A 20,495-nucleotide genomic window follows, 5' to 3' on the forward strand; every position below is an offset into this window, starting at 1 on the left:
TAAGGCTGCGATTAATTTCTTTCTTTAAGGTCTTTCTTCGGGTATCGAGGTGTCCATAATGACCTAAAAATGCACAATAAGTCCTCCCACAGAATAGTTGTGAAAATGGTAGGTGCTGTGACAACGTTTTCTGTCGTGACATATGTAGTTGCAAAACAATCGTCACAAAAACGGGAGACTACAAGGGCATTGCTTGGTTTCCGAAAAATAGAGTGGCATCCCCTAAATTGGCAGACGACAGCAGGCACAGACATGGCGGCGTTTTTGAATAAACCGTCAGATTTTGCACCTTCCTTATGTAAGTGTCCTCCTGCTATAAAATAGTAATATCGCATTTCAAGTTTCAGGAGTTATGCTGTTTATTCTCGACACATTACATTTATTATAGTAATGGTTATTCAATGATAAGTAAACTGAAAGACGTAAGTAATGACATGACTGGACTTGCATTTTACTGTTGCATCATCAGCAACCCTCTCTTTTGACTTTAATATATGATCTGGGTATCAACATCTGCTATTTCACTTATAACTACTATTAAGATTCATCATAAGATCGTGCTGCGTACTGCAGCTTGTACCGAGCATACCAAATTTAGTATTTAGAATGCACACGTACAATGCTAGTCTTGCTGGATGTGATCAAACATTTATATTCTCCCTTAATTACAATAATGTCAGCAGGGAATATAGCGTGGGATATCTATGACAAATATATCGGGCAAACGGCCTTCTTTTTTTTTTAATGTAGGGATATTTGTGATAAATCTTTCTACAGATGAAGACATTGAAAGTCAGATAAAACTGCTGCCCCCATCAGAGTTTGAGAAACCAAAGAAAAAGGCAGAAAATGATTCTTCCTGGCTGGAACTGAAGAAAGCTGCAGACGAAATTCTTGCTTTGAGGACTGAAAATCAAAAACTCAGGTAAAAGAAACATGGCATAAAGATGGGCATAACGATCAATTGATTAATCTTTTTGCAGAAAAAATTAAAGCATTTCTGTGGAAAGGATGAAAACAGAAGTTTCTGAGAACAGATTGTATGAGTCCCTACAGAGAGGCATTTAAGTTGGACATAAACCATTTTAATAAGCTATTTTAACTATTCAATAAATAACTAATGAAGCTGTATTCTGCTCTAGTTAAATACTATTAAAATATCTTTTTATCAATATGTTTCTTTCAGAGACCAGCAACAAGTTGCAAACGTAAGTGCCAATACAATTTATGTCTTTGCAATAAATAAAATGAAAACTGTAGCATGATAAAAAAAATGGCAGTGTATTTATGCATTTTATTATTCATTTGTGGCCATTTTATGATGAGTGGTCAGAGAATATTTAGGTTACATTAATGTTTTTGCCTTAACACATGGTTGAAGGGATACTTGAATGTGGAAGGAACTGATTTAAAATTCAGATACATCAGAATCCAAGCTGAGAGTCTTCAATTATAAAAAATTATAAAGAATTTTCCAATTATCTTTCTTTAGTTACAAGTCCCAACTTCTGTAGTACGACCCATACCAATAGAAGAACGACATTATGCAGATGAGCTAATAACTCGCCAAGCAGAGGAAATCAGTAAACTGAAGTGTGCGGTACAGATGTTGACTATAGAGAAGCAAGCTAGCGAAGAATCTTTTGAAAAACAAATAGCAACTCTTCAGCAGGAGAAAGAGGAAACCATCAAATCCTTAAGGGAAGCTCTTAACCGCAGTGAAGATGACTATAGATGTCAGGTGGGTATTTTCAGAGTGAGCACATGTGGGAAAAAACTACCAAACTAAATCTACTATCTTTTATTAAAGTAATTTTTGGGGGGAAATTAAATTTATAGTCCATATATCTGAATCTGATAATGAGAGTAAGTACATCACTTTTTGTAATTGTTGAGTTAATTTCAAATACTTGATTCTCAAAGGGAAAGAAATTGTAGGTATGTACACAACTCATAAAAGAAGTGAAAGTTAGTGTAATCATTGGGGAAAATTAGAAACATGCGAAAGATGCAGTTTCATTTTTTTTTTTTGAAAAGAAATGAGTAAGATCCAAACACAAAAATAAAATAGAAGAGCTTATAAAATTTCAATTGCAGGTGCACCAGCTACGCCAAAACCATGAAGGTGAAGCTTTAGATCTTAAAAGTCATTTGGAGCATCTAAGCAAACAACTGGAGCAGGCCAAAGCTGACATGGAAACATGCTCAGCCATGCTGACTAAAGAATTGAAAATGGAGCGCGAAGCAGCAAGGAAGAGAGAGGACCAGCAGAACCAGGCAATACTGTGAGAACTGTCATTACCCATAATCTGTTGTTTAAGACTACCTTGTTATAAACAGTGCAACATCATACTCTAATTTCACCAATCATAATTTGTAATGTGCTGTGGGCAGTTTCGCTTTTGTCAAATGTATTAATAGAATCTTTACTTATATGTTGCTCTGTATTTTCAGATTTATAGAAAGCATATATTTTCTGGAATGTGTGATAGTAAAGATCACAATAATGATAAGATTATGAGGGTTTGTATAGCTATTTGTATGAAAGTGTCCTTTTGTACATTTACAAGTCTTAATAAGGAACAAAAGGAAACCAATAAATAGGAAGATTGCAGAAAAAGAATGATAAATAATATCGGTCCAAAAAATAATCATTAAAAATCAGCAGCAGATGATTGAAGCAGGCAAACTGAACTATACAGTAAAAGATAAAAATGACAAGAAGGGAATAAGAGTCATAGACTTATATAAAAATATATGCATATTTAGATATTTGAAAGAGATGTGTGAATAATTGATATTTTGAAAATGATTTGATGATTTGTGAATGTCTTAATAAGCCAGAGTAATCTAACTCAAAATCTTCTTTCTTTACTTCATATTACTTTGCTTGATCTTCGGAGTACTAACCTGTAGACTAGAGGATGTCTTTATTATTAGTCTTACTCTGACTTGCAGAGAAAAAGAGCTGGCAATTACCAACCTGACTCAGCAGTTGCAGCAGCTCAAAGCTTATGTTGCTGATACTGAGCAGCTGCATAAACCCCAGCTACTGTGGCGTCAAGAGTGCGAGACCTTGAACAACCAGATTAAGGTCACTTGATTTTTTTTCCCTTACTGTCCAGCTGATTTCATCCTATCTTGATGGTGAAGCTTTCATGACAGAAAATATAAATGATTGTATGCTGCATTTACATTTAGCCTGTTTGTCCTATGAGATGTTTGCCAAAAAGGATTTAGCTTTCCTACTATTGCTTCATATTTGTCGCCACTTTGCTTTCTTTATTCCTGTATAGCCATAGCATTGTTTACAACTAGATCATACTTAACATAAAGTGCCTTTCTACAAAGTCATGCTCACTGAAGATATTTTATGTTTATTGATTTTTTCTGCTCTTGATTTTACAGCGTTAGATACCTTTGTTGTTTACAATTTTACCCTGATTCATTGCTGGAGGACTGTCATGAACTGTTAAACAAGTTATGTGCAATACTTTCTATTTTTAATTTACATTGAATAAATACATAAAATGCAGGTGTTTAGTGTGTTGCTAAGTGTGATGAAAAGTAAGGTGTGTGTTTCAGATAATTGAGGCTGAAAAGGCAACACTAGAGTCCTCTTTACAGCTGATGGATGTTCGCTTGTCTTCCATGAAAGAAATCCTGACCACACAGGAAGCTGAACTGTGCAAGGTAAACTTGACTTACACATTTATTTATTCCCCTCCTCATTTGTGACTTGACTTATTTATTTATTCCCCTTCTTATTTATGTCTTGTAGTTCATAGAGTCATGGTTACTGCCTTGTGTTGTCCCAGAAATATCCATCATTCTGATTAGACTAAAGGAGATTCATTATTTTATCACATCAACAACTTTGTTAGTATTATACATGTCTTGTCCATCAGCATATAAACTTTTGACACTTTTATTTTTTTCTTTCTTTTAGGCCAAGGAACAAATAACTGATAAAAATAAAATGAGGGAATTACTTCTTACAAGGTCTGGCTTATGAAATGTTTTCCATACTACAGTTAGCTTTATGTTTGTGTTTAACATGGATAGGAAAAACGTGATGATTTGATTTTGGAGCAGCAGTTCATAGTTCTAAAGTTTGTCTGGGCATGTGGCTAGAAAACTCCCACTCCAGTCCCGACATATTTCAACCTGATTCATCAGAGAAGGAAAAAAGTGATTAAAGGATATGGTTAGACACCACCTTTTGGAGTTGTGTATTATTAAGTCAGTGCTTTTGTTTAAATAATTACACTCATCACCATGACATCATTTATTTTAATTTTTATTGCTAATAGATGATTGAGTAATAAAATGTTCCTCACTGTGAGATGGCCTTTGCTGCTGACATGGCTTTAAACTACAACAACAACCAACCTAATAAAATGCTCATTAAATGCAGATGGAGGCAAAAAGTGTATTCTTTGCTGACTCAGCAGAAGTCTGCAGAGCTTGTTGCAAAGAAAGACTTTCAGAAATGGCAGCAAAAGGTACAGTCTGTATTTCTCCATTTTCATTCTGACGTTAGAGTATTCATAAAAATTTTATGTGCGCACGCACACACACACACACACACATGCACACACTTTCTATTCCATTATAGATATCTGAAAAACAGAATTTTTACATAGACAGCTGGAGCACACACGTTCTTAGAAAGGCATCTAAAGCACACACCCACATGTTCTCATAAAGTAAGCTCACACACATGCATATATATTCTCACAGAAACATCTGAAGAAGACACATATGACATTATTGTGTTGATTTATATACACATGCTGTTGTGTTTTTTTTTTTGCCTTTTTTATGTAGACTTGCTTTCTTACTGTGCAATTTAACAATAACATCCCCTCAGCACAAATTGATGGATAATTACACTGAATTCTAGTTAAGTATGCATTTTTGTCCTGTTAAGACTGGCCACAGTTATGCAAAAAGTAGAGTTAACAATGGTTAACAATGACCATGTACTGAGCACTGAAGATACTTAACTGAATTCTGCATTAATTGGTACAGATCAGAGAAAGCACAAAAAAAAGACTAAAACTTAGAATTTAAGAAGTATAAGAAATTACTATGGTAGATTGTATAAATAACACCTGTTATCCCTGGGTCACCCATATGCCACATAGGTTTAGTAATTAAATGCCCACCATCAAGCAGAATCAAAACATTAAATAGATATTTTTCAAAATAAATCTTTCTACTTTTAGTCTCAATTTTTTTTTCATAATTGGGAATCGAGGATGCCTGCTACTTTGAGTCAGTTGTACTTTGTTGCTTTATAATTATTTGTGTTTCTGCTAACTTCTGGCAGACTTCAGATCTGCAAGAACAGCTTTCTTCTACAAAGAACACGATCAGCATTCTGCAGCATACTGTGGCAGCAAGGGAGGCAGAGCTGAAGATGGCTTCCAATAGTGACAAAGTAAGACAGGTTGAGCTTCTGTTCAATTAGGCATGATCAGTTATTGTTTTTTCAGTTTATGCTCCCTTTTGTTTGTTATGGACTTGCTAAATACAGAGGAGACTGATGATGGGGAAGCTGAGGATATGATCATTTGGAACAAAACCAGAAGACTTCAGTGGGTATTTTTTTTAAACCTTCATTGATTGTAAAGGTGTTGCCTCCCCTTCTTTTAGTGTTGCTTTGGTTTTTGCACTTTGCTGCTTCTTCAGCACTTGACATGCATCCTGAATCTGGCCGATGGCAGTCATTCTTTCTGGCTTTTCTTTCACTTTGGAAGTCACTTCTAAAGACTATGATAATTTTGTAGGAAGGCCATTTCCCAGCAGGAATATAAAATGTTGCTCTTTCCTTTTCTACAGAAGCTGAAAGAAGAATTACAGCAATCTCAGCAAGCAGCATTGTGTCTTGACAGGCAAATGATTGAAAACAGGGACATGGTCCAGATGTTGTCAGAATTTGCTGTTAGGTATATACCGTAGACAAGTCTTTTTCTGTTGTCTGAGTTGACTTGACCTGTTCACCTTTCTTTTACTATTAAATTTGATGGCATAAATTTTCTGCTAAAATATCTATGTGACACTTAAAGGTCTGTGTATTAGATGTCTTTTGAGTGTGATGCTTCACTTAGAAAATGTCTCTGTAATACTAATTACACTGTATTATCATTAAAATTATTGTTTTCTAAATGTCATAGATCCATTTGTAAACTAGGGAGATGCACTATTAAATTTCGTCTATCATTTTCATCACTATAGCTAAAAGAGAAAGGGAAGCATGTTGTCTTCAGTTTTTACAATAATGAAAGCTTGAAAGAAGATTTATTAGAGTATTAAACTTGAGTTATATTCTTGAACAATTTTTTTTTTAAAAACAGATGCCGTCTCTATCTTAGTTTTCCTATGTTTGCTGGTGATATTAACTAGACTGAACAAATTTCTGACATTTTTTGTAGTTGTGATAGCAGGACAACAGAACAGGCTAGAGTTTTGCAGCAGGCACTTGCACAGCTGCGAACACTTGGGCAACGTGTCAGTTTTGCGAGCAGTCGCATGGATATGATCAAAAGTATGAAGATTTCTTTTAAATAGGCTTTGCTTTCTGTATGGTCTCTTTTAACAGGATGTTCGGCAGTTTATTCACTATATGTGTGTTACTTGTGTGTGTTTATGTGTGAAGGTTTATGAGGTACTATTGGCTATTGCTTTTGTAAAGTGCATTGAGCATGCCACATACCACCAATAGGCAGGCTCGAATTGTTTTAAAAATCCACCCAGCATAATCAGGTTCTTATTTCCTCGAATTTGTATTTTTCATCAAACTTTTTTCCGAAGACACCTTTCTAATGATCATGACTTATATACTCAATGCATGCATGTAGTTGCCTAATGTGTCAAATACCCATGAGAAGAATATAAATTATTGTTGGGTAAAACTGTAATGTGTCACCTCTTTCCATAATCAATTTCTGACACTTATTGAACCAATTGGTGATGCAGGTCAGCTAGTGCGAAAGAACGCTCTGAGACAACTTGAAGAAGAAGAAACATCTAACAAGACTCAACATCATCAAGAGACTGTGGAAGACTGGAGGTAACTGGTGGTGGTTCTGACTGCTGAGATGCAGTGAATAATTCCAGAATACAAGTTCAAATTTAACAAGTCCTGTAATTTAAAAAAAGAAAAGATTGGGTAAAGTAATTAAAAGGGATATTATTTTGATATTAAAGGTTTTGTGAAGACTCTGTTCACAGCGGTTAAGCACATGCATGGACCTTTAAATTACATGACAACACTTTAAAGAAAAAAATTTGATAAGGCATTAGGTGACTAGGAAAATGACACTATAATAAAAAGAAAGGGAAATGGTGTGATAGAAATAGTTTTCAAGGCAAATACTCTGGTCCTTTGATGACAGGATTGAGCGTGATCAGCTAACGCATGAGCTTCAACAAGTTATCAGAGAGCGGGATATATTTGCACTCCAGCTGAAACAAGATTCTGAAACCTGGGCTGAAAAACTGGCCTCCATGCGAGCTAATTGCAAGTTTCATTACAAAATCTTTTTGAGATAATTTGTGAACAAATTGTAAAATCAAAACTATTATCACAGATTTCAATGTGCTATCTACCATTAAGATTAGTGACTAATGTGAGTTTTCATAGCATGATGCATTGAGATTTATTTGTTTTTGTCTGATGACAGATGAAGAAGAAGTTCTTTCCCTTAAGAGGTCAGTGGAAGATTTGGAGATTATAAATCAAAATAAATCACAGGTAATCATGCCCTAATGACTTATTTCTTTAGGACATGTTCCCTAAAGCCAGTAGAAGAATTTTATAATCTCGTTGAAAGAAAACTGTGTCCTGTATAATTTGTTTTAAATGAAAACAGTTTGGGCAGACACAATAGAATTACCAATGTAGAGACCCTTTCCAAATCCTTCCTCTTTATTGAGAGCTAAAATCGAGTTTTGTCACCTGGATGATTTAAGGTCTTTTTTGCTATTATGTTGCTTTTTTCTCACTTTGTAACATGCAAGTGAAAGATTATAAAATTAAATAGTGTGTACTTCAGATGATATAGTCCTCCTTTTACTAAACTGGATCTGGTACAAATAGATTGTGCATGTACATAGTACTATGGTATTTTCAGAAATCTGATATAATGACTATGAGCTTTGATCTGTATGTACACAAAGAATAAATCATTAGCTTATACAAAGAACAGTAATACTAATGTTTTGCATCTGTCCTACATGGCTGATAGGATTACTCTTTTTCTGTATGAATACAGCAAATGGAACAGATTTTAGAACGGGAAGAAAACTCTAGGGCGGAGCTAGCAGAGTTCACGGAAAGAATTGATGAGCTAAGAATAGAATTAGCTCGCCATCAGAACATCATGGAACAAGGTGGAGAATGACATTTTAAATTTATTGTCAGATATTTCATGTTTCTATAAGGATAATTGGGCTTTGCCTTCTTAATATCTAAAATGTTTTTAATCCATATTAAGCTTTCATTTTCATCTTAGAATTTGAATTATATATAAAATTATATAGAACATCCACAATTCTTTTTTTATACATTTTTTTAAGCACTGGAAAAACAGAAGGCAGAGCTTGAGTCCGAATGGGCAGAACAGCTAGCAGACATGGAACGTAGGCTGAATGAAACTCGCAGGGAATACACCAAAGCTGGTGAGGCAGTCAGCTGATACACTTGAGTGATTAAAAAGACAAATTTTCTTCTTCCAGAGAAGTAATACTATTGTCTAGCAACAATCACCTGGAAAGAAATACTTTAAATTTTGGATTAAAATCATAATTGAAAAAATACTGAAACTGTGTAATATTGATTTCTGATATTTTTTAACATGACAATTACTATTTAGGAAGGCAGACAAACTACCTCTTAACTTCAGTAGGGGCCAACAGGCAGGACTGTTTTATTTGTTTTTTTTTCTCTACTTTCTCTATGATTGGTGATGATGGCATTGGCAGTAGTGAAACTGCGGCAACAGGAGCGTCAGTGGGTACGAGAGAAGGAACGCCTTCAAGAGATTCAGGCTGTGTCTGAGGCACATCTCCAGTCTCAGCTAACCCAGATGGAGGAACAGCTACATGCAGTAGAAAAGGAAAGAAACATCTTCATGGTGGGCATAACAGTTTTCTTATATACTTTATTTAATAATATATAAGCTGTGATATATACATTGTCCTCTCATTGTCTGTATCGAATCTTTATTATCACTATTTTTAATAAATAAACTTTAGGCAACACTCCGGCAGGAAGGTCTTCTTGGAAGACTTCGATCAGAAAGGGGTGAGCCAGTGAGGCTGCAGTTTCAAGATAATGCTGCAGATGAACCTAATTCTCAGTTAACAAGACATGCTAGGACAAGAGATCAGGTCCATCCGCAGAAAGGTAATTTTTTTTTTAATTCATGTTAAACTGTTAGGTTTAACAGATTGGTGGCAGCCAATGTAAAGTGGCCATTTTCATGGATTTGCTAATGACAAAACATATTCTTATTATCATCAAATAGTACAGTGATGGTTGATAAGTGTTTAGACTCTGTTCAAGTAGTTAATATATTTGAATATATAAGTATTCATATTTTGTTGTTTTGTTTTTTTTTTTTTTTTTTTGGTGAAGGAGGAAACACAGCAATGTGAATAATCTTGCTGTTTGTATTTTATCATCCCAGCTTGGGAAGAAGGAAATGAGAGATTTGAAAAGATGGCACAGAAAATTCTAAGGTGTATGTTGATGGTGACATCTTGATATTTAAGATGGGCTGGAGAATTTTCACTAGGAAACGTTTCTTTTGGCAGTGATGGAACCACCGGAACCAGTGTCAGAACTTCTCAAAGACCTCAAGAGTTTAGCTCCAGCTGTGCTTGATGATACAGAGGAAAGTTCTGAGGAGGATCAAGAATAATGCATACAGATTCTATGTAAGACATTTGCTAATGTCTAAGTGTGTCATAATCTTTTTGTAAAATCAAGAATTCTTTGATGAGATTCAAAACACACAGAATCAAAGGGAATCTGTGATAAAGGTAAACCAACAATCATCTGACTCTGGTCAAGAATCTATCTCATGCTGATGTTGGGAAAATGTGTTTGATACCTTGTGGAGCAGGTAGCAATGTACTGAAGAATACTTTTACAGAAGCGAAGAGACTGCTGAATGTCTGCTTCTTACATAACTGATCTTCTACTTTCAGTTTGTTATTTGTATGGGATCTACTAAACATAGGGTAAAAATAATACACTGGTTCTGCAATCAGATGTGAAGCATGTCAGTTTTCATCCTCACTTTTAGTGCATAAGTTTATGGAACAGTTATAGCTGTGAAATGCGGTTTAACATTGTATTTGCTATAAAGACATAATATCCATCAGCAAAGACATCTACTTCCATTGGGTACACAATTGCTTTCATTCACTTATTTCTTTATGTTAATCTTCTGCAGACTTTTGCTATCCCTGCTGTCTCACAACTACAACTCACAATTTTTAATCACTTTTGCTGTCTAACGACGGAAGAAACTATTCTGTAGTCCTGGTCAACATTTTCTTCTACATTTAAGCTGTTTCAATAAAGATATTACCAGATTTAATTTGGGTAGCTTGAGTGGATTAACTAACCATGTCATAACTTTCTAAGTAGTACCAAAAAGTAGACCTTCCAAAACTGAGACTGGACTGAAGACCATACTCATAAGCATAAGATATTTTGTGCAAAATCTTTATTTTGAAGTTTTATCATCTGCAAAGTGATACAAAATTTAGCATGTTTCTACATCTCCCTGTATGATTAAGTTATTTTAAGTGTATTTATAACATAAAACTCATAAATTATTCGGGTCCACACTGGCAAATGTGTTGACAAATATTCTATTGTCGTTTTTTTAAAAAAGCAAACGATGACCATATAGAGGTCTGCCTTCAGTCTGCTTTCCACATTTTTCTAAGTGTGACAGAAAGGTATTTCATCATTTCTCAGTAGTGCCGAGGCAGAGGTTTGACAGTCATGCTTTCCAGGTATTCAAATACAGTATGTGGGTCTTGGTCAGCAATCATATGTTGAGCATCAACATAATAATCCACAAGCTCCTCAACATAAGCATGGTACTGCATGAGTCGCTTGCGTACCTCTTCTTCAGAATCCTTAGGATGCTTAACCAGCCTGTCCTTAATTTCTTGGGTACGTGGAGGGTTGTACAACATATGATACTGGTCCCCTGTGACAGGATCGACGGCTCTTTGGGTTAAACGCTCGATGACGGAATCATTAGGAATGTCCAGGAAAAAAACTCTGGGGGAAAAAAAACAGAAATTCTTGAATTAAAAAGCAACAAGCATGTGTGTGTGTGTGTGTGAGAGAGTACATAAATGCCCATATAGTTAAATTTTCATTGAAAAGCTTTTATAGAGCATCTACAATTCATTTTTATCATCCCAATCCAAAAGAGTTCTTCAAGTTCTCATTAAAACTCTAAACCTGCTGTAATAAAAGTGTGCATTACACCCTTTCCATTGATCTTCCAAAAGAATAGCTATCTAAGTCTTTGCTTACCTGTTTGGGGCTAGTCCAGCCTTATCAAGTTGTTCAGCCTGCTCACGTGTATAAGGATAGCCTTTCAGAACCCAACCACGTGTCTGGCAGTCCAACTGACACATACGTTCTTTCAGTATGTTCAATACAATGTTATCAGGCACTGTTGCAAAGAAATATGTACCACTATTTGTGTCATTCTTTAACAACCCTTCAATGATTTGTTTCTTTAGCGCATTAACTAAAATTCTTAAAAGCTTTCACGCTTAAATAAATAATATCAACAGTTCAATTTTTGTCATTCCATTTCTTTTTAAGACCTTAAAACAACTCTTATTTAATATAGCTACATTACTTCTGTCATTTGATTAATTTTATTAATTTCATGGACATTTTATAGGGATGTATATTAAGAACTTTCCAGAAGATTAGCATATTTGAAAATGGAAAATGTATGCTACCCACTTATCATGCCCTTTTCCACATATGGTTTGGCTGCCATTCCAGCCTTTGTCTCTCTGGTGATGGCCTGTTTAATGAGCTGGCCACAGGATACTGTAACAAGAAGAGCCTCTGCTGTAAGGTTGTAAACAATCTTGCCTCTCTAAGCTCCATCTTTTACTAAAGAAAAATAACTAGGCTAAGATAGAGTCAGAGAGACCCTACCCTGTTTCAATTCTTTCAGTAACTTAAACCAAAACATATTTAAGGGCTGGATGGAAAATTGTGTGTGCAAGCATAAAAGACCATTCTCAGCAATATAGGTATAGAGAATTAAGTCAATACTTCACAAATTATGGTGAATTGGATTTAAAAGCAAATGTGATTAAACTTTCTGGAATCCACAGGAAGTATATATTTGCAAAAACATCCTCCGTTGCTTTGTAGCTTGTTGACTGAACCTGATGTAATATAAGATCAAATGAACCTGATTTAACAATAAAAAGTGGTTAGATAAAAATACTGTCCTCTAGAAATGGCAAATGTTTGCACTGATAGACAACACTTGAACTCTAACCTTTCACAAAGTTGTACTTATTGGCCAACAGGGAAGCTTGGACACCTTTGCCTGCCCCTGTGGGGCCCAAAAGGATGATGCGGGGGGTGCGAGGTGTGTTAGAACGTGGCTGACTCTGAAGGAATACCATCACTGAAAAATTGTTTCCATTGTACAATAAACTGCTTGGATGTGACTATCAGTAACTATATTTTGTGTCTCACAAATTAACAATATTATATAATACATTAAAATACATTACAGAAATCTCATTTATCAAAAATATTTAATTAAGAAAAAGTATATGCACTTTTTGCTAATTTTTTTTAAATTTATTTTTTTTTACCTCCTCTGCAAATACACATTATCAGTTTAAATTGAAATTTGGTTACTTCAGGGAAGTGAGCGAAACAGCATTGTTCAGAGACCCTTTCTAGCTGATATTGTTTGCGCAAAAAAGATAATCTATAAAAAAAAATGTGTGCATCTGTGTACTATTTAATCATAGATAGTCTTTTAAAAACACGAAAAGCACTTATATGACTGCAGTTTGAAAAGCTACTATGAAAAACCTCATTATTTTAGGGTTCTGCATTTCAGTAGACACTGAATGTCCATATCCATGAAATAGTAGGCTTCTAATTTAATAACTCCAGATTAAGAAGTGGGGGCTTAGAAATGACAACCGTGTGAGAAAACATCTGCCTTGGGTTGATCAGCATTTATGACTTTGATGACAGAATTGTAACAGCGAAGAATTCCGTCAGCATTCCGGTGGTACTTCACAAGCTTGTCCACCATCTCTGGCTCACTCTGGCCAGGACCCTCTTCCAGTCTTGCTTGGATGTCCGTAGCATTTGGCCAGTCGAATGTTGTATGGTAAACATCTGTGATATCACAATCAAGCAGGGTTAGGTATCCAATGTCACTTTTAAACAGCTCTTCTGGTGAAATCTATAAAATTAGAATAAAGTGATAATTCTTCGTACTGGATGATTTCTCAACTCATGTTTCTCCAATAAAATATAGTTATACTTGACAAATGCTTCTAAATTTCAATAAACAGGCTACTAGCCTCCAGTTTTGGGGTCGATCCTTTTGCCTGCTGCACGTTCTATCAGTACTGTGTCTGGGGCATCCAGCACCACTAGAAAGAAAACATTTACTTCATACACAGGGAATCTGACAGGTTTTGGCCATTTTGGGGGAATTTACTAGTAATGTCCTAAACTTTGAAATTAAATAAATTAATTATGTGAAATTTATATATCATCGAATCATGCTCAAATAAGAGCTTGCACTAAGCACTTCATTTTTAACCTGTAGTACATGAAGGAACTGCGGCCCTATGCTGCTCTAGGAGTATCAAGGAATAAACACAAAACACATGAAGGAACAGAAAGATGCACAATGATGAGGCTGAAGTACAAAAGGCTGGGAATACTCAGTGGTGCGTATAAAATGAATTGGAGCTACACTGCTTTGCTGCACCATAGTTAAAAAGCCAGTACATGTATATAGATACCATGTGCTGGTCAGATGACATGAGAAGGGTTCAGGTATGGATGTAGGGGAAAAAAAGGAAGCAGCACAGAGGCCTTGTGATGAATGTGAGCACAAACAGGCAGTGCAGAAAATAAAGAAGAGTGACATAGTCCCCCTTTTCTTTTTTTGGCTTTGAGTGTGAGAAGTATAACAGAGTTCTGTACTTTCTGCAGTTTGTGAAGGAGGCGGGCTGGGCAACCCCACAACAAGGATTCATGATAATCGAGCTTGTAATTTTTTAATTAGTAATAAATAAATAGTAACACTTTAAAAAAATTGCTCTTCAATACAGTTAAAAATGTACAGCCATATAGTATGGATAGAATGCTCAAATGTGTGATACTAACCACAGTGCTTTGGGTAGATTCCAAGCTCCTGCAGTGCAAGTGCTTCTTGTCGTGTTTGTGGAAATCCTTCTAAAACCCATCCTTTTTTGACGCAGTCAAATAGCTTCATGCGCTCTTGAAGGATTGACACCCACACTTCAGTTGGAATGGGCTGCAATCGTATTCAGTATTTTAGAGTTTCTAGATAAATGTTTGCCTATCCTAAAGACATTCATTTAACTGTACATCTTTCTTTCTTCATTTACACATTGGCTATAAATAACCATAGCGTTAACTATTCCTCTTATATTGTACAGAGGATGACTATGTAGAAGAAACACTGCTTGCATACATGTTTTTATACATACACACTCAAGGACAAGTATAAACATTTTTGCAAGAAAAAACAATCATGGCAAATATTATATGATGATGATTATATTTTTTCAAGGCCATCTTCATTTCACATTTCCTGAAACCTACTTTCTTGGCTTTAATGTATTCTTCAGCTTTGTCACGAAGTTTCAAATCAGCCTCTTGTACCAGATTATCAGGTGTAATGTGTGCTGTACGTAGCCTTCCACAAACCATCTTGCTGATGCTGTGTTTACCTGCCATTGGTGGCCCCAGTATCATTATCTGTGGGACTAAAACCATACAAACAATTTTAGCATTTGCTTGTCCATAAACTGGTCCCATAGCCTAACGGCTGTAGAGGAAGTGAGCTTTAAGTGGTTAGCAGTGTCAACAATTTGGCATATAGACTCTTTCTGTTGCCTTGTACCTTTTGTGATGAGATGATAACTTATTCACTGCTGGGTAATTAGCAACTTTTCACTAGCTGGTCAAAACCATCCTTGAAATAGTGACCTGCTGTTAAGTTGAGGACACTTATGATCGATATACCTATGGATGTTTATTTATAAGCAGATGAAAGCATACAGTATCCATGTTTACTATGTTTTACACATTAGATGTATGCCTGATTGTTTTTAAAGCAATGTGTGTGTGTGTACATGTATAATGTGAGAGGAGGCTGAATCTGTAAGTTTTATAAATGGCATATACCTTGAAAGAGAAACCAATTTCTTCAGTAAAAATGTAGATTATTTTTAATATTTTCTAAATTAAACCGACAGAATGTTCATAGATAGCATTAGAAGTGTTTAGTTCATGATGATACCATAATGGGCTTGGTGTGACTGGTCAAAAGAGATAAACATCTTAAAAGATTTATTAAAATGAGCTAGGTTAAAGATATGGACCTCACTTCTTTCGACTTGCTGTGGAACTTCTTTAAGAATCTATCCAATGAAAACTAATGGTAGGAATTTACTTGATGTAATGATACCTTCATTTGTGCATTGTATACAAGCAAAAGTACAAGAATGGAGGAAAGGAGGTGAAAAAAGAGGTATATCTGTGTGTATGTGTTTTGTATTTTTGGTTTCTTATTTTGGTGTCAGTTTTGTTACTGTTATTTCTATTGCTGTAATAAACTGTTACATGCAATTAAATAAAAAAATGTTAAAAGCATTATTTCACTTTGATCTTACTAGATATAGAAAAACTTATCACCATAAATGTTAAATTTGTTTTTGCTGAAGTTATCTTTATTCAGCAGAAAACAAATCTAACCAGTGAGTACACCAGTCTTGATTTTAAAAGCATTGTTTTGAAAAAAAATACTTTTTCAGTGGAAGCTTCCTAGTATTGATGCTTAGGAAAGAAAAATATATATACTTCTTGTTTCACATCAGTTTCAAGTTAATGTTGCATTCTGTGCAATGAAAAAATCTCTAATGCTGGAGGATTAATAAGATATAATTTTAAAAAATAAGAACTATGAACTTATGTGCAAAAACATTAATAAGAAAGCAAAACATGGCATTACCATCATTGTTGTCAAGCTTTAGCATTTCTATCAGAAATGCAATAGGGTCTGAGGGGCGGTTAATGATCAGTTGCTCCATCAGTCTCTAAAAATCAAAAGGATGAAAAAGGTTATGCTAAGAAACCATTTAAGCTGTACAGAAGTCATCTAGCTAGATTTTCAATCTCTTGGCAAAGATGCATATTTGTTTTAGCGAATATACATCTTTACAGTGCAGTATATCTGATTCCTTTTAACATATTTCTTTTCTTTCTTAATTATATTTTGTTTTCTTCACAGATATACATCTATTTGATTAATTTTGCGGATGCATATGTGTGAGTGTTGTAAAGGTGCGTTGAATGTTAAGCCACATAGGCATTATCCATTGTGCAACAGAGGACTCAACCTTTACAATATCATCAGAAAAATTGATGAATTTTCTTCTTCATAGTTACTACATCTTTTGGTATAAAGGATAAATTGAAGATGAGAAAAAAGTACAGCCTTGGGCTGAGCCAGTGCTTGTGATAGAAAAAGTGCCATTAACAAGTATACTGTGCAGCCTACAAACCTGAAAGTGAATGACACAAGCTGGAGGTCAAAAGTAATTTGTCTGAGAGTCTTGTAACTAAAAGTCATTGCTGGATGGTGTTAAAAACAAATCAACAATCAGCAAACAACAGTCTTATATTATGTTCAAGCTGTTTTGAAGAGGATCAAGGATAAAAAGTTGAGCACCATTGACACTTCTCTAGCTTGATCCTATATATTGCAACCTAGCTAGCTACAGTGAGTCAAGATAGTTTTCAGTGGCATTTAGAATTGGTATTTAATTATTTTCTCCGTGATTTCCATGACTGACGATGTTAAGGACGCTAGTCTATATAGTGGTTAAGATGGTGAGCTGTAGCCTTCTTTGGAACTGGTATACAATGGTGGATATAAATTAGTACAATTAATTAACTTACGATTGGCCTTCACTGACAGAATTATAATTTTCCACAAAATAAGATGATGGGGGTCATAACTTTACACTTATCAGTCATAACACTTATTTTATGATTGTATTTACTCTGATGGTGTTTGTCAAGAAGTTTCGAAAAGAAAATGTGTAGTTATATTTTGCATTGTTTTGTTGTAAACGTCGCAATCATACTTCTAAAAAATACCTTGTATAAGTCAAAAATCCCATGCTTTTCTGCATATGTCGAAAATTCAGGAGGAATTTGTAGTGGTCGCTTTGTTTGGTCCATTCCTCTGGGTACTGTGCTGGCTCCTACCTTCAAAGATGAACCCAGGCGCCCTTGGATGTTTTCATCGGTTGCTACGAAGCAAAGGTAGAGTTTGCTTTCCCGCGTTTGGTTGGTTACAGCTGTTTGATAGTCATGTTGTCAAATCGATTTTGATTGGGTTTCACGTTCTAGGAACAACAACTCTGTCCCTCTGAAGGCGGTTCTGTACCGAAAATGGCGGCGATCACGGCAGCACAGTATGGCACCGGTGCATTGGTTACGGCCTTGATGCACCCCATAGGGTATGCAAAAGTTTTAATACAGGCAGGCTATGAGCCGTTACCTCCGAAAGCATCAGTATCTTTGTTTGGAAAAGAATCGTTGGTGTACCCGAATGTGCTGCAGTACATGTCCCACATAAAGAAGGTCGATGGGTTTTGGGGGTTGTACCGTGGCGTGTTTCCTCGAGTCGTGTCGGGTACAATCGGAAACATTGTACAGCACAACGTTGGAGACAAACTGAAAGCATGGTTCCCGCAGGCTAAGGCCTCGCCAGAAGAAGAAGAGGGGGATGAGCTCATGTCATGGTTGAGAAGTTTTTGCTTGGAGACCAGTCAGGAGACGGTCGCCCGTTGCGTAGGAATCATCGCGAGCCACCCTCTGCAGGTTGTCACAGTTCGTTGCATGATACAGTTCGTGGGAAGGGAAACCGAATACGAGGGCCTCTTCTCGTCGCTGGGCGCGATCTACCGAAATGACGGAATCCTTGGATTCTTCGCTGGCCTCGTGCCAAGATTGGTGGGCGAAATCCTGACGGTGTGGGTCACCAACTTCCTGGCGAAACTGCTCAACAGGTATCTTGTGGAGGATAAGGATTTGAGGTCTTATACTGCGGCTGCTTGTGGGCTGGTAGTTTCCCACTTCACCTATCCCTTCACTCTGGTCGCCAACGTCATGGCAATCAACAGTTCTGGCCTGAAAGCTTCAAGCCCACCACACATGCCCCGCTATGAGAGTTGGGTTGACTGTTTCAGTGATCTCAATGCCAAAGGTCAGCTGAAGAGAGGATCCAGCCTATTCTGGCGTTACTATCAGGGACCAGTGATTTGGCGTGATGGGAGAATGATGGCAGCACCCAGATACTTAAATTAGCTTATACTGCTCGTAGCCAAATCAAGGTTTCGAACTGAAACAAATTTACATTTAAACAGTCATTATGTGAAATGATTGTGGAGCTGTTGATTCTTCATCAGAGCACATGCTTAGAACAGATAGTTGCAGAAGATATTTACTTTGCTTTATAAATGTTTGAGACAAAAGATCTTGTAAAATCTATTAGTTTCTTCTTTGTTCTTTATAAAATTAAATGACAAGCAAATTAACACAGGCTGAAAAAGCTGAAATACGGAATGAAAATATTTAAAAAAGTGTAGCATACTATGCAACAATAAAAATAAGGCAGTCACTGATTTCAATTGTTGTGTTGTCAACTTCTGCTTGGAGCAGATTTATGACTTTCAAACTGATGTCACTGATGAGTTGTGTAGATACTGTGTCTAAACGATAAACCTTGTTATACTGTTTTGCCTTAGCTCTTTTTGGTTCAGAGTTTCATGCATAACTACTGAGTAAATATGCTTTATGCTATAGATAGTAGACTGAACATGTAAAGACTTTAAATAAACATGCAGCAGACAGTAGATGCATCAAAAAGAATTAAGGTAAATGTTATAAAAGAGATGTCATTTGCATGAAATTTTTGAGTGATAATGGCATCACTCTTATCAAGTTAAATTGTTAATATAAATATGTAAACTTGAGACCATATGTGTGCGTGATTTTATTTGGTGATCATTTCTTCTCTTGATGATACCTTGAAAGTCAGATGTAAACATGACAAATCTGTACTGTCCATTGGCATTTTCATATCAATTTCTCACAAGCACAAACATATTTGTTATTGTATGAAGAGCAGTTTATATCTTTACTATTTAGTGTTAGCAGCAGAATCAGAGATGGGCACACAGTGGAAAGCTGACTGGGCTCTAATGAGACATTCTTTGCTGTTCTTCATTGTGTGATAATGTGATTATATTCTGCTTTAAGAAACAAATTGATTTCCTGTGACTTCTGTACTGAATCAGTTCACTGTCCTCTTGATAAAGATTTTTCAAACAAAACTTTATCCAGTCTTTGTATGGACTTCTCTAAGCAAGATTTTTCGTAAGTTTTTGGGTGTAAAATAAAACAAAGGTCTTTGTCATATTTTGGTGATGGCATCAAAGATTCTGAAAATTTTATTTAGCGTGTTAATAAATAATAATAATTTAAACTAAATTTTCTTAGTGTTCTTTTCTTTCTTCCTAATGTTGATGTTATTTTTAAATAGGTTATACTTTACACAGATTTTTAAGTTTTATATCACCATTACCAGCTTATGTGAGTTCCCTGTGCCTTATGATTTTTATTGTAAAACCAAGGCATATTGCCTTGAAACATGGATTAGAAAAAGACTTTGTAGCTTAAAAAGTTAAAACTTGATTGTAGGGAAAGAATATATATCAGGGAATCTGTACATGGGGAACACATGTTGTTTGACATTTACTTTAAGAGCTACAACTTGTATATTTACTTTAACTTTAAAAATGGCATGCTTGCTGTTTGCAATGGTATGGCATAGTTCTGTCATTCTCCTGCGCTAGGAATTATAATGAAATTATGGTTAGTTGCTACCAACCATTTGAACAAAATTTTGTTGTTGCTTCTAAACATAAATGACTAAATCATATATTATTAACATTTTTTTAATAAACCATAGTCTTCCAAATTGTTGTATTTAAGTTTCGTTTCAGTGCTTGAGTATCTGAGAATCATATGCAGAGTAAGTCAGCTAGAGTCAAGAATTGAAACAAATACCTTGTTTAGTTTGTGCAAAAATACAAATGTTTTGGACAAGGCTAATTTT

General features: G+C 35.5%; 3 protein-coding genes across 4 annotated transcripts; 2 read left to right on the plus strand and 1 right to left on the minus strand.

Annotated features, from left to right (window-relative positions):
- The first annotated feature begins 193 nt into the window (after window positions 1–193).
- Window positions 194–10,616, plus strand: LOC112575193 (coiled-coil alpha-helical rod protein 1-like). Its single transcript, XM_025256863.1, has 20 exons — window positions 194–298; window positions 778–925; window positions 1,187–1,208; window positions 1,493–1,741; window positions 2,098–2,285; window positions 2,959–3,094; window positions 3,586–3,693; window positions 3,950–4,002; window positions 4,418–4,505; window positions 5,336–5,446; window positions 5,848–5,954; window positions 6,441–6,553; window positions 6,985–7,078; window positions 7,404–7,528; window positions 7,692–7,762; window positions 8,283–8,400; window positions 8,587–8,688; window positions 8,992–9,143; window positions 9,265–9,415; window positions 9,826–10,616. Exons 1-20 carry the CDS (start codon window positions 253–255, stop codon window positions 9,930–9,932), a joined length of 2,289 nt encoding a protein of 762 aa, XP_025112648.1. The 5' UTR covers window positions 194–252; the 3' UTR covers window positions 9,933–10,616.
- Window positions 10,617–10,724: 108 nt separating this feature from the next.
- Window positions 10,725–17,641, minus strand: LOC112575194 (adenylate kinase 8-like). 2 transcript variants are annotated; one of them, XR_003101580.1, is made up of 11 exons: window positions 17,468–17,641; window positions 16,317–16,401; window positions 14,906–15,069; window positions 14,444–14,594; window positions 13,627–13,698; window positions 13,238–13,438; window positions 12,573–12,704; window positions 12,020–12,109; window positions 11,576–11,717; window positions 10,921–11,314; window positions 10,735–10,846 (listed from the first exon to the last, which is right to left on the minus strand). XR_003101580.1 is itself a non-coding variant. In XM_025256864.1 (10 exons), the coding sequence occupies exons 1-10, from the start codon at window positions 17,549–17,551 to the stop codon at window positions 10,999–11,001; spliced, it is 1,437 nt and encodes a 478-aa protein (XP_025112649.1). In that variant the 5' UTR covers window positions 17,552–17,641; the 3' UTR covers window positions 10,725–10,998. The 2 variants fall into 2 exon arrangements, 1 of the variants encoding a protein (XP_025112649.1); XM_025256864.1 differs by having other exon boundaries at window positions 10,725–11,314.
- Window positions 17,642–17,727: 86 nt separating this feature from the next.
- LOC112575195 (mitochondrial carrier homolog 2-like) lies at window positions 17,728–20,357 on the plus strand. Its single transcript, XM_025256866.1, has one exon. The coding sequence runs from the start codon at window positions 17,765–17,767 to the stop codon at window positions 18,680–18,682; it is 918 nt and encodes a 305-aa protein (XP_025112651.1). The 5' UTR covers window positions 17,728–17,764; the 3' UTR covers window positions 18,683–20,357.
- Window positions 20,358–20,495: the final 138 nt, after the last annotated feature.

The sequence above is a fragment of the Pomacea canaliculata genome, linkage group LG11, assembly GCF_003073045.1.
Source record: "Pomacea canaliculata isolate SZHN2017 linkage group LG11, ASM307304v1, whole genome shotgun sequence".
In the NCBI taxonomy this organism is placed as follows: Eukaryota; Metazoa; Mollusca; class Gastropoda; order Architaenioglossa; family Ampullariidae; genus Pomacea; species Pomacea canaliculata.